Source organism: Osmerus eperlanus, chromosome 24 (assembly GCF_963692335.1).
Source record: "Osmerus eperlanus chromosome 24, fOsmEpe2.1, whole genome shotgun sequence".
Lineage (NCBI taxonomy): Eukaryota > Metazoa > Chordata > Actinopteri > Osmeriformes > Osmeridae > Osmerus > Osmerus eperlanus.
Genome location: NC_085041.1, coordinates 8,299,071 through 8,312,364, shown reverse-complemented (window position 1 = coordinate 8,312,364; position 13,294 = coordinate 8,299,071). Strand labels below are relative to the sequence as shown.

Here is a 13,294-nt window from a genome sequence, read left to right as displayed (position 1 = left end):
AAGGACCTGTACATGTACACACATACAAACATACATGCACTAGCTGATGGAATATGGGATAATGAACACACCCTATGTACATGATGTCAGAATATTTTACAGGCTGATCTCGAGCGATGGCCATTAATCTCCTAAGCATTTCCAACTAACCCTCTCCAACCCAATCTCTGTTTCTGCTTAATTCTTTGAAAGAAAGCCACTAATATATTCAGGAATTAAACCACGGAATGAATAATTTATTTTGAAAAAGAACATGTTTTTGTTAGCCCCAATCATGTCTTATTTCATCAATACCATGTCAACATGATCTTGTTCTTTAAATGTGCAGGTATAAATCTATTAGGTTTTTCAATAACCTTAAATCATCGTATTTTACAATCATGTATTTTGCCACAGCATCCCAAAGTCTGACCGGACATCGATCCACAAGAACCTGTTCATCTCCCTGACCTGTGCCCAGGTCGTACTGCTCTGCAGTGGCTCAGCCGTCAACGACAAGGTAGTAACCCCAGTACATTAGGAGTGTTGCTATAACAGTCAGTGTCATTAATAGATACCAGACTCAATCCAATCTCTTAAAATAGGTGCTTAATCTGGACAGAAATGCTGTCAATTGCCATTTAAATGTAAATAGATCCCAAGTTTAATTCAGTTATATAAATATTATGTAAAAAAGAAAAAAGGTATTCTGCTCGAACATTAGGATAATAGAGCTCCTGCCAAAATTGAGCAATGAGAGGATTTTGTGTAAACGCATCCACGTACCTCATCTTAAAAGCAAATGACCAGAACGACAGAACAATCCTCTACTGCAGTTATGGAGCACCGTGGGCGGGCTGGCAGAAGAGGGAAGGCGGGGGAGCTGTACCCCTCGATGAATATCCATCACACATCGACAGTCCCTCCATGGTCCCTTGTTGTGTCTCTGACCTCTGACCCACACTGCTCTGACCCTGTGCCCCCCCCCCCCTACCCCAACCCCCCACCCCACCAGGTGGCGTGCACCCTGGTGGCAGCCCTTCTCCACCTGTTCTTCATGGCGTCCTTTAGCTGGATGCTGGTGGAGGGCCTTCTGCTCTGGAGCAAGGTGGTGACTGTGAACCTGAGTGAAGACCGCCACATGAAGTACTACTACTTCATCGGCTGGGGTAGGGTGCGGGACACTCTTTTATCTCCTAACAACAAAGAAATTGTGTGACGGAGCTAATGCGCTATTACTCTCATTGTGAGCTCACCGCTTGTTTTTGGGACACGCTGAGGTAGCTTTTAGTTAGCATGTCCCCTGAAAGTTGGTAACAGCTTTGTGTGAATGCTGTGGGTAGATCTGAAAGTCCCCATGGCTTAGTGTGTCTTTATTTCCCTATCACCCTCTCTCTCATCTCTCTCTCTACCCCCCCTCTCTCTATCCCTTGTTCTCACTTTGTGTCTCTCTCTCTCCCCTTTTCGCTCTCTTTCTCTCACTCTCTCCTTTTCTCTCTCTGTTTCTCTCCTTCTTCCTCTCTCTCTACCCCTCTATCTCTCCTCTCCTCCTTCCTTTCCCCAGGTCTGCCAGTGTTGATAGTCACCATCACGCTCGCTTCGGCCTCTGGGAAGTACTCTGCTGATGGCCACTGCTGGCTCAGTGTCCAGAACGGAGTCATCTGGGGCTTCGCTGGCCCTGTCATCTTCATCATAATGGTCAGAGTCCACTTTGTGGCACAACCACGCATAGAAAAAGCATAATGTGTCTCCAGTTTTTCAACATTCTCTCCCAGCATTAGGAAGGCCACCCTACCTCAAATTCAATTCCAGCAATAGTGGAATTATTCGTTTTGGGAAAAAGATTGTACCTCAGAAAAGTTTTATTCATTTAGTCATCTTTCTTGTTTTACCCCCAATCCCCCTCCCCTCTCCTCCCCTGTCCTCCCCTCTCCTCTCCTGTCCTCCCCTCCACTTCCTTCCTGTCTCCTCCTTTATCGTCTCGTCCAGGTGAACATCATGGTCCTGACGAGGGTGGTGGTCATCACTCTGTCCACAGCCAAGAGGAGGTCCATCATGCTGGCTCTGGGCAGCAGTCCTGTGGAGCAGGCCTATGAACAGATCCGGTAACTACCACAGGGGGACGCCATTTCTCCTTTGTAAACAACTGGAACAAACAGGTTGGAATGGCAAGACACGTTGTTTGTGCTTCACAGTAGGCACCAGACATCCGTTTGGCAATGCAGTGTGCAAACTTTAACAGTCTATAATTTTTTGATCGTCACTATTCGAAATTTGCTTTTTTTCAGTTCTTGTGTGCCAAATTTTCCTACCTTGTGTTTTTGGCTCGTTAAAAGGAACAGACTGTAAATACATTGAATAAGTTGATCCCCGAGGGGTGTTTACATTTTAACAGTGGAAATAATTTACACTCGTACGTGTTATTTCTGCCACAGAGTCGCAAGGGTCCACAGTACAGCTCTGTGGAGGGATATCAATGTAGGCCTTGAGGGTTAGTCGGCCCGGGAGGCGATGGCACAGCAGCACCAGTGGAAATTCAAACACATTCCTCCGCTAAACAAACTAGAGCCTGGCCCCATCAGCCCCAGCTGGTGTGGTTTAGTGGTCACTTGAACGGGAAGGTAATTCCATACTAAAACAGAATTAAGATGGATTTAGGGTGGAAATTGTCACTATAAACCTTACCGGCGGCCCTTGTTGTGCTTGGAATGACCCGCCTGCCAACCTGGCTTATTTGGCACAGAGGATGGCAGGTAATGCTAACCCCTTCATTCCAGAGTGGAGCACGGGGAGGAAAGAGCGAGTCACATGTCCAGTAGATTTGAGTTTGCGCTTGATTGTGCCTGATTGGTGGGGAAAAGGTAATAGTGAATGTATAATCCCGCTTTGTAAGTGTCTCTCTGTATGTGTTTGTGTGTGTAGGGCTGCAGTGAAAGCAGTGCTGGTGTTGCTGCCTATCCTAGGCCTGACCTGGCTGTGTGGTGTGCTGGTGCCCTTCTCCATAGTCATGGGTTACATCTTCATCCTGCTCAACTCTCTGCAGGTATGTGGCTTGCAGACTGCCTGGAATATACACACACGCTTACGCATACCCACACATATGCACCCGCACACACACGTACACACCCAGACACACACACACACAGACACACGCACACACACTCACTCTCACAAGCACATTTAAGCTTTCCCCTTTATTTATTTTCCTATGTCTCTCCATGTCTCCATGTCTCTCATTCTTTTTTTCTCCCAATTTTTCTCTCACCCTTTTCCTCATTATCAGTTATTTTCCTTAATGTACCCAACTTTTTATGTGTTATTCATGGACAGCCATATATTTTTGTGAAGTTAGTCTATTCAATGGACCAGGTATTTGACATTTTGGTAAAGACTGGAGCGGGTATCAGCTGAAGTGAGAGAAGTTGAAATTGTTGAACTGTAAAAATGGGTGTGGATTTACTGAGTGTGGTTACTGTATTTCCAGAACACTGATGGAAGTTGGTAAAATAAAAATAATCAATAAATCTGCAAGGGATATTTTTGAGAGATTCTCACTTTACCGAGGCAATATTCAATTCAACATGCTGAATATGAAAGCCTTTTCTATTATACATGGTGTTTGTCTAAGTCTTTCTGTCAGTAAGGGAACCGACAGACTCAAGGTTTTCGTTTTTGTCAGTGACAAAAGGTTGGGCTGAAATTGCTTTTAAATATGTGATTTTTTGTGTGCTTGCTTGTTGTTGAAAACATGATTTTTGAAGATGGTTTTTTTTCTTCTTCCAGCAGTTATACATTTTTGTGCTGAGTAGAAAGGTCAGCTGTAAAGGTAATTAGGTAGCTAGTTATGTGGAGATATCATTATTATTATTTATTGAAAGTGATTTTCCAAAAATTCTATTAAGTGGAAAAGGGACAACAGTTTTTACTTAAACACTCTTCATTCACACTCTTTGGCTTGTAATGTGTAGCTACTGTAAAAAATACATCAGTATGTTTCATTCGCAACCAGTAATTAACTTGTGCATGAACATTCATTCCAGTGAAACTTAATTTCTCTGGCTTGGGAGGATGGAGAGAAAGAGAATCATGTAACACTCTCACTGCAGCAGTCCAGTCTGACTCACTGCTGCTCTGTGTTAAAATCCTCCATTGCAATTTGTAGTAATCTTCAATCAGCTGTGTCTATAATTGAGCTGTATATTTTATAAGGAATCAATAGAGATTTAGTCTGAGCCGGATCATTAAGAAAGCTCCTCTCTATAAATAGTTTGTTTTCTCTCACATCTGATCTTTATTTTTATATATTAACTATAATGAATGCAGAGCTTCTTATTAATGTTGTAAAGATGAAGTCACAGTGTTGGCTGGACCGTTCCCATGTAAAATGGAATGGATAAAAACTGGGTTTATTTGAGATTCACGTATCTTGTATGGCACATGATTGCCACATTTTGTGAACCTTACATACTGAAAATACCTCCATTATAGACAGGCTTGATTTAAACATCGCCTTCCCCTCCTGAGTCAGATTTACTCTCTTGTCCAAAAACGCCGTCCCATCCCATCACGGCATTCAAGTTTATCGTCTCAATATCGAATAGCGTCAAATCCAACCTCTGGGTTGGTTACATATACCAGAATATATATTTAAAAAACCTGGCAGGTCATTTCATTCATTTTTCAAATGACTCCAGACAGTCCAGCTAGGAGCGGGGGAGGTCAGCCCAGTTACCCCCCCCGCCCCTTGCCCTCACCCAGTCTGAAGAGAAGTTAATGAAGCGACGGGGCCACTGTGGTGTCAGGGAGGGAGGGGGGCGACAGCTCTGTGTAACAGCCAGCTGCCACACCATAATAGGCCAACTCTAAAGACTCGTGCCACAGAGAATAGGAGGCCTCACAACACCCCTGCTAGGCTCAAAGCTGTTTCACTGACAACGGCAGTGCCTGGATGGTCAGTGGGGTTGTCAGGGTAATTTGTAGTGCCATTGACTAGACATTCCCTTTTCTATGCAATAAATATTGAGTGTGAATTTACTTTATAGTTATGATGGGCTGTAAAATTGAGTATTGCATGGAAATTAAATACATTTAAAATAAAGTTGGACTTTTCAAAGTAGAAAATGTGGTTGTGCTAAATCCATGTAGTTACTAAAATCCCTCAACAAAGTATTATTTGATTGTCGTGTTTTTTCACCTGTGTTTCAAGTCAAGGAGGATGTGCTGCGCTTGTTTGATGGTGCGGAAATCACAGCCATATTGTCAGTGAGTCACCAAGATCCAAGTTTTTTGTGTTTTTAGCGCTGCGGAGCGCAAAAGGAAACATTCCGGGTGTTTTCTGTGATCTTTTAATTGTACTGAGAGGTCTTTGGCCCAGCCTTTTCCACTGGAACATGAAGAAAATAGCAGTCCCCAGTGTTCAATTTTGAATGAATTCATCTGTTTTCCTGCTGATTTCCAGACCTGTGTGGGCCCCTTTGCTCTCTTTATTGCTTTGTCTACTCTGTCTTTCTCTCTCACTGTTTCTCACTGTTTCTCTCTCACTCTCTCTCTCTTCACTATCACTCTTTAGTTGCTCTCTTCATCATTCTCGATTTCTCACTTGATTTCTCCCCCTCGTTCTTGCTCTCTTTTTCCCAAAAAATTCTGCCCGCTTATTACTCGCTCTCTCTCTTGCCCACACTTTCTTTATCTGTAGGTAAAACAAGCAACGCTACAAAGGAGTTTTAGCTTGTTTCTCAATCATTCTCACATGCTATATTCTTGAATAAAACAGGATGAATAATAGTATATAACATATATTCAGCATTGAAAGAGATGTGTCAGCTCAGTGACATTGATCATTTTGCTAAGGAAAATCTGTTCAACATCAAGCCAACCATAAAGAACTAAAACACACATAAACACTATTACTGCGTGCAAAGCCCAAAGTGATAGCAAGTGACAAAATTTGAAGTTGTAAGGGTTTTATGTATTTTATTTGTGGCAATTGTTTTTCCAGTGGGCTAGCCAAAGCAACATAAAGCTTAAGTGGCCGGTCTTTACTGTTAAATCAATGAAACACATCATGTTGACATGCCTTTTTCATCACACACCTCAACCTATTGGGTGCTTGACAAGATTGTTGGCAAACTTACAGTGTTGTTTTTTTCTTTCTTGTTTTTGACCAACGAAAACAAGCTAAGAAAAAGTCATTTTGGTCCAAACCAAATATTTTGCTGGACAGAATCATTATTTAATTGTTAGCTGATCGTTTTGGGGGGCAGCATTGAGGTAGCCTACAGACTTATTTGCAGAAACGTACTGTGTCTTTAAATGTTCCTCTGTATTTTTGTGGCATTTGTTTGTTTACGATTTTAACAATCTTTATTTTTATAAACCTTTGGTATTTTACCATTTTTACCAAACTTAATTTCAGTTGTGGACCACAATTTAATTCATTTGGCACGGACCTAATAGTTACTGTACTTATAATTTGCAATAGTTGTAAAAATAACATGCAATCAAATTAAAAATCAAAATCATAAATTTCTGACTCAGACAGACCCATACTGTAATGTATGTGACTCAGTCACATACATTATTAAAGCAGTTAGACTACGATACAGCAACCTAAAATCTCACTCCCTATTTCACCAAACATTCATCTGAATATTTGAGTCCTTTGGAGTTTTATCCTTCCCTCAGTGGTCTCTTAAGAATGTGTGTATCATAAATACAGCCATGCCTCATCTGTTCTCTTATCAAGCTGGAAATAAGCGGCACGAGGGGGGGGGGTGCTTTGCTCTGCCATAAATCGCGTGACCCTCCGTCATCCAATCTCTGTGCAATGTCATTCAACCCCCCCCCACTATCCATTACCTGAGTATAATGGGCTCCTGCCCATGCATTGTCCGCCGTATTATTAGACCATAACTTCAAACTATCAATAACTTTTGTGTGAAACGGAGAGAAGGAGAAAGACAGTCAGAGAGAGAGAGACAGAGAGAGATAGAGACAGAGAGAGAGACAGAGAGAGAGGGTTAGGGAGAGAGAAAATGGGAAAAGAGTTCCGGGGCTCTGGAACTTGAGTGAGTTTGCTCATAAAAGTAAACTTGGGGGTACCGTTTCTCAGTTTTTTAATTAGTTGTGTTAGTTAAGAGTGCTGTGTGTATTGTTACAGGTTTGTTTTAGGCAATTCAGTTTGAAGCGTCCAACAGCTCTCCCTGGTAACCAGTAGAGGGCAGTACCATTACAACCCTCCAGTTTGTGGTCTTATTGTGTAAGACGATGGAGCAATCCATTTTTGTTTATTCAGTTTCATGTTGGGTGTATGCAGCCAGTTGGTATACATGGCATGCAATAGTATATTTATAAAATAGTTAATATATTTGTACTTATAATTACTAATCCTTTGAACCTTAATATCCGTATCAAGCAAGTACACACACACAAGTGCATTGTAACATCAATGATTTTAATACTGTGTTGTTTAGGGCATTTCGCAATAGACTTTGGATGCTAACAGTCTTTCAATATATCAGCGTTTCACTGTCACGGCAGCAACTAAATACACAGATAACTGATTCATATGCCCATCAGTTATCTGTTTAGGATTTGTTCTTTGATATGAAATATTGTTTGACAACATTTCAAAAAATGTTTTGCTGCTTGACATGAAGTGTTATTTTGACAACGTCTTTAATGTTTGTTTGACTGGTTGTGGCCTTTCTTAGTACCCAAACCAGGAAAACAATTACAAAACTGGCTGTCTAACCCAAACTGCGTTCAAATCTATCTGCATGGTCTAAAGGTTATCAGCTGTCTGTTAAATGAACATAAATGTTTGTGACAAGGTGTGAAAAGACAACAAGAGGACATCCATAGCAAATTTAAGTTTAGTTTAGGCAAGTTACAACTTTTTGGGTTGCTCAATCATTAGCCAAGTGTTACTCAATTGTTTCTGTGCTCCTGGGGATGCCTGGTCAGGAAATATTGGAACCAATTCTGTCTCTGTTCCTGATCTTCTTTACTATTAATAGAACAAACGTTTATCATGATGTTTATTCTATTAACTGAATGCCATGTCTTAGCTATATGCAAAGTGGATTCAAATGAAGTTGACCCCCATACATTTGTGCTTGAGACTGATTAATGGTGGTTGTATTGGGAGTAGACTGGGAGGGGATTAGCGTGGGCCTCCCGGCCACCTCTCAGCCAGTCTCTGTCGGGTTTCCTCTCCACACTTGACTGGGCTACTAAAGAACCCAGCTCCCATCTACAGTAGGGCTGTGTGCATGTGTGTGTCAGCCCTCCTCTACCTTTCCGCCCCTTCCCCCTAAGACAAAGGGGAGACCGGTTATTTTAAATCCCCTGTGCAGCACAAGAAACAAAAACAGAACCGGAGGGTCCAGTGTCCCAGACAGGTGTCCAATCCACTCAAAGGAACCCTCAGCTTCTCTGGGGGCAGTGACAGCACCCTCCCTCCCTTCCTTCTTCCTCCTCCACCTCCTTCCCCCACCACCTCCCTAATATGGTACTGCATCGTACACATGCTTTCTCAGACACACAGACACACACACACAGTCAGATTACCAGGAAATGTCAGTACAAGTGTGTGATCATACATTGCTGTGCCCTGTTTAGAATATAATTAAATGAAATGTTATTCAATATCTTTAATATCTAGTTACTACATAACTACTACAAACTGTTCAACATAATTAAGATGTTTTATTTTGACAAGACAAAGTACATTTTGGTAAAAGTGCATTTTAGGTCAATGATTTATCTTTGAAACATTATTTAATATTTGATTGGATTTGAATGATTATAGAACATGAGGGGATGCCATATTGTTTTGGAGTCATGCTGCCTAGAAAAAAACACATTTCCCTTTGATAAAAGTAAACTGTTTGCATTGCATGTTCAATTACAGACAGTGTAAAACAATATTAAACAGGATATCAAGGTCAGTGTTGTTTCCTACCACGCATTTCTAAGAAGATGGCACTTTTAATTAGGTCTTATCACGATTCTTAAGTAGTATATTTTTAGTGTGTTTTGTCTCAACTTGTTCTTTTTTCGTGCTTCTTTTCATCTTGTTCTGGGTTTGAAGAAGATACGTGTTTAAGGAGACCTATGTAGCACATTTCACAACGATGTGTTTACTTTGCAGGAAACATTATTTTGAGAGCAAGTTTGTTCGCAAGATAGCGTAATCTTCAACATTGAAATAGCAAGGTGCTCTCACCAAAGAAGTGTCACATAAAACCAAAATCAAACACAGAATTACTTCCGATTGATTGAATATACAGAACCTCTGCTTAGCACTCGTATAAATATTAAGTCTAGCTAGTCCGCAGAACAGAAGCCTAAGTGAGCAATATGCGGTACTTCAGAATGAAAAGAGCTCATTTTGGACAGAGAAATGCCCCCAAAAACTGTTCTGGTAAAATAAAGCAGGGAGAATAATATGCTTCCTGTCAAGAGAGGCGAGAGAATTCCTGTCATTGCTCATGCCGCCACCCCAAGACCTTTCCCTCTGTTAAGCTCACTAGCATTTATTTGCTTTAGAATTACCTGCCAGCTCAATTTAGTAATAGGCTCTGTCATATAAAAGCAAACCATACCTCTCTGTCTTTCAGAATACTGGTGTGTGTGTGTGTGCGTGTGTGTGTTGGAGGGCGTCACCTGATCAGCTGACTATGACTTTGTGACCCCTGTTATAATAACACGACCCCCCCCCCCCACACACACACACACACACTCCCACCCCTACCAGCGGCCCACCCTGACGGCAACAACGTCAGGAACTACTCCGGCACCCCCCAAATTGCCCATGTCGAAACAATGACCATTCTATTTATAAGTTCACCACTTTGGCTTCTCAGAAACTGTCACAAGTTCACACAGACAGGCTGGGGGGGACGGGGGGGGGGGGCATGGGCAGGGGTGGGGGGTGCTCTGACAGCTCGGATGGCTGGTGGGGGTAGTCGTGTGGGCTGGCCACATTACAGATCAGTGTATCAGTGTGGATCTAAGTGCCGTGGACTGTTTTGGCCCTCTTTGATGTATACTTTGTAGTTAATTAGTAAGAACTGGGTCAGCATGGGGCAAAGGAGCAGATTCAGTTTTAGGGGAGTGGGGTTGCAAGGAGTGGGGGTGGGGGTGGGGCATAAAGGCTGTCAAATACACATGCCAATTTGCAAGTGAGCTATTTGCTTTCTTCGCTTCAAAATTAAACAAGAATAAACAGCAATGTATTATTCATGTGTTTTTCTCTTTTTAAATCATTCCTGTGGCAAAGAAGCCTTAATTGCATGTCATCGTTTTTACTGAATGGAGAAAAGAAAATTGAATGTGTTGGTTTGTCTAACAAATTTTTTACGGAATAGCATCCAGAATCTTTTCCACTGAATACAGTCCATTCGGTGGTGCCTTATTTTACTGTAAACATTACCAAACCAGATGTTTTCGCTTATTCCAACGAGTAGCAAGCCACGCCAATTGTATTGATTTATAAAGAGCGGGTAAATACCTGAAAATACCTGAACACTGCTTTCGCAGTTGTGTAAATTTAACGGACCCCAAGACAAACGGAGAGCACAACACAGCCGTCCGTGGCTGCCCTGTAGAGCCGACGGTCGGTGTTGGCCCCTTGCCCTTCCTGCTTAGCCCCAGGCTGGTCACCACAAGCGCTTGTGTCATTTCCTCCTGTCGCCGCCAAGCCTCCCCGCACCTAACGAGTGTTTACAACCACACGCTGATTCCTATTAATCTGGTTCTTGTCGGACAGGAGGAAGGTGATGGCGGAGAGAGGGAGAGAGGGTGGGGTGTTCAACTAGGGAGGGGAGGACTCAGGGGTGTATGTTGTAAAGGGGTTGCCCAAAGACGGGGAAAAAATACAGCCGAGAGAGGGACAGCCCCTGAAAAAGATCTGTCCAACACACCCGGACCAGGCTAACACTGAGCAGACACACTCTCCCTCTTGTTTTTCTTGGTAATTATCCTCATTAAGTGAAAGCATGTGCCAATCAAACGCTTTCGAGAGAAAGGCGCGGGAATAGAGAGCCTCTAACACTGTCTCAATAACGTCAAGCCTGTGTCGTTTAGGCTCATTAGTAGATTAAAGCCATACTGGTGGGAGAGAGATGGAACGTCGGCAGCTACGACATTATTATGGCTCGTTTAACTTTCTAGTGGTTACAAATTTGATGATTATCACATTTAACACTCGCTGCAATCAATCACACCTAAATCCACAAGGATCTTTTAATCCCTCTGCATCAATCACTTTTTAGGGTAGGCCTACATGTAAAATAATTGATCGTCAGGATAACTTAGAGATTGCTGAGGAATGCATGTAAAAAATACAGGCCTTTTTTGTCGGGTTTCCTAGACAGTGACAAAAACTCAGAGGTCCACAGAGGGTTGGGAAAAAAAGATAAGACACCCCCCCTCTAAAAAAAATGAAGATATATGAAGTCTTCACGTCGATGAACTACCATTCGTTTTCACTTTGAAGCCCTGCGATCCGTAGTGAAGTGTGATTGCATGTGACACTCGCCGCGTCTGCGGCTTTATCATGATGGATACTCTCCCCACGCAGAGTGTCTGAACTGGAGGGGAGCACGCGTCACATACACATGCACACACACACGCCCAAACTTGTCTCACCTCACGTGGGAAAGGTAGTGTAGAAAGTCTTCTTTTCAACTTGACAGAACTTTGTGCATATCCGTGCAATTTGTCTTTGTTTAGTGATGTCGCTGCATAGTGGCATAGATGGAATTATGAGCGTATGAAGACAATATTATATAATGACTTATAATGACTTACTTTCACGTATGAATGTTCATAAATATGTAAAATAACTTGTTTTATCATTTTATCAAGTTGCAAGTTTCCATCTTAATGGAGGCATCAAGGACAAACACATAAAACAAAGCTTGAAAGTATATGTGCAGTACTATCTAATACTATCTATCGAGTACTGTGGGAAGCAAACATTTTATTTCCCTTGTCATGGCGTTTATTTTTATGTTTTATTTAACCTTTATTTACCCAGGCAAGATCATTAAGAACACATTCTTATTTACAATGATGGCCTGATCCACTGAAGCTGTCCAAGGCATCTTAGTAGGTGTTCAGTAGGGGTTAGTGTAGTTAAAATAGTGGAATGGCTGAGTCAGTGATGGACATTTGGACTGTCCACTGTTTGTATGTTTGTGTGTGTGTGTGTGTGTGTGCATGTGTGTTTTCCAGCTGAACCCAAACCCAGCTGCTGAGCCCTGGCTGCTAATTTACAGCCTTTTCCCCTCTCTCAGTGGAAACATTTGTAATTAGAATACGGGCCAAAGATCGACAGTGTGGTCTCATGTAATATGACAAGGGGACACCCCAAATGTCGGTTGAATACCTAAGTATTTTTAATTAAACCGATATTTGGCACTGTGGCTGCTCTTTCAATCGTCAGTTCAAAGACTCTAGTCTGACCCATGTGTTAAAAGTTTGTATTGGTTTTCCATGTGTATGTTTTCCTTGGCGCCAGAGACATGCAACCCAAAATTGTCTTGTTTAAAAGCTCGTTTGTTTACAGTACATTCTCTCTCGTTTCTTCTCACCCACATGTGTGTTATGATAGTTTTGGGGCTACAGTTACATACTCTGCTTGGCTCGCAACAAGACGATTTAATGCGTGTAAACATGATTCAATTTGATTAATATGGCTCACAAAATGTGTGTTTCAGCATAGAGAATCAAAAGATGTCCACACTCTCAGTTTACTTAAAGATAGAGCAAGTAAAATAGAGCACTCTCCTTTCACCCTAGAGCGTCATCAATAACATTTGTCCTCTGATGTAAAATCAATAGCACACACACTGACACAATGTTAGACCGATGGCAAATGATGTGTCATCTGTCATCGACTGGCAATAAAGATATGTCACAATTGATTTTAGCCGGCCGCTTTCCCCTTTTCTCTCTCTCTCTCTCTCTCTCTCTCTCTCTCTCTCTCTCTCTCTCTCTCTCTCTCTCTCTCTCTCTCTCTCTCTCCCTCACAGTTGTTAGTGCGTAATATAAATAAATAAATAAATAAATAAAAGTTATTATGAATGAGACATGGTCAGCCTTGCCAAACTCAATTAATATTAGATCAACAACAACAAGGGCGATTAGATCTCTCATGTTTACATCGGGATTCTCAGCCGCAGTAGTTTGAAAGGTGAGTTTGTATGCTCATGGGGAAGTAGTTTTGTACTCACATCGCTCAATACGTGTTTTAACTGACCTTCCAAACGGCCGGCAGTTTTCTGCTGTCAATGGATAACTCTCT

At 42.0% G+C, this 13,294-nt stretch overlaps 1 protein-coding gene across 3 annotated transcripts in view; it reads left to right on the top strand.

Moving 5' to 3' along the window:
- Positions 1 to 13,294, top strand: part of LOC134010795 (adhesion G-protein coupled receptor D2) — a 57,761-nt gene that overhangs the window by 6,850 nt on the left and 37,617 nt on the right. For all 3 annotated transcript variants that reach the window (XM_062450076.1, XM_062450075.1, XM_062450077.1), the window contains exons 13-17: positions 397 to 499; positions 995 to 1,148; positions 1,544 to 1,677; positions 1,969 to 2,084; positions 2,902 to 3,022. In XM_062450076.1, the coding sequence (XP_062306060.1) occupies positions 397 to 499; positions 995 to 1,148; positions 1,544 to 1,677; positions 1,969 to 2,084; positions 2,902 to 3,022 (628 nt within the window). The remainder of the gene's footprint in view (positions 1 to 396; positions 500 to 994; positions 1,149 to 1,543; positions 1,678 to 1,968; positions 2,085 to 2,901; positions 3,023 to 13,294) is intronic.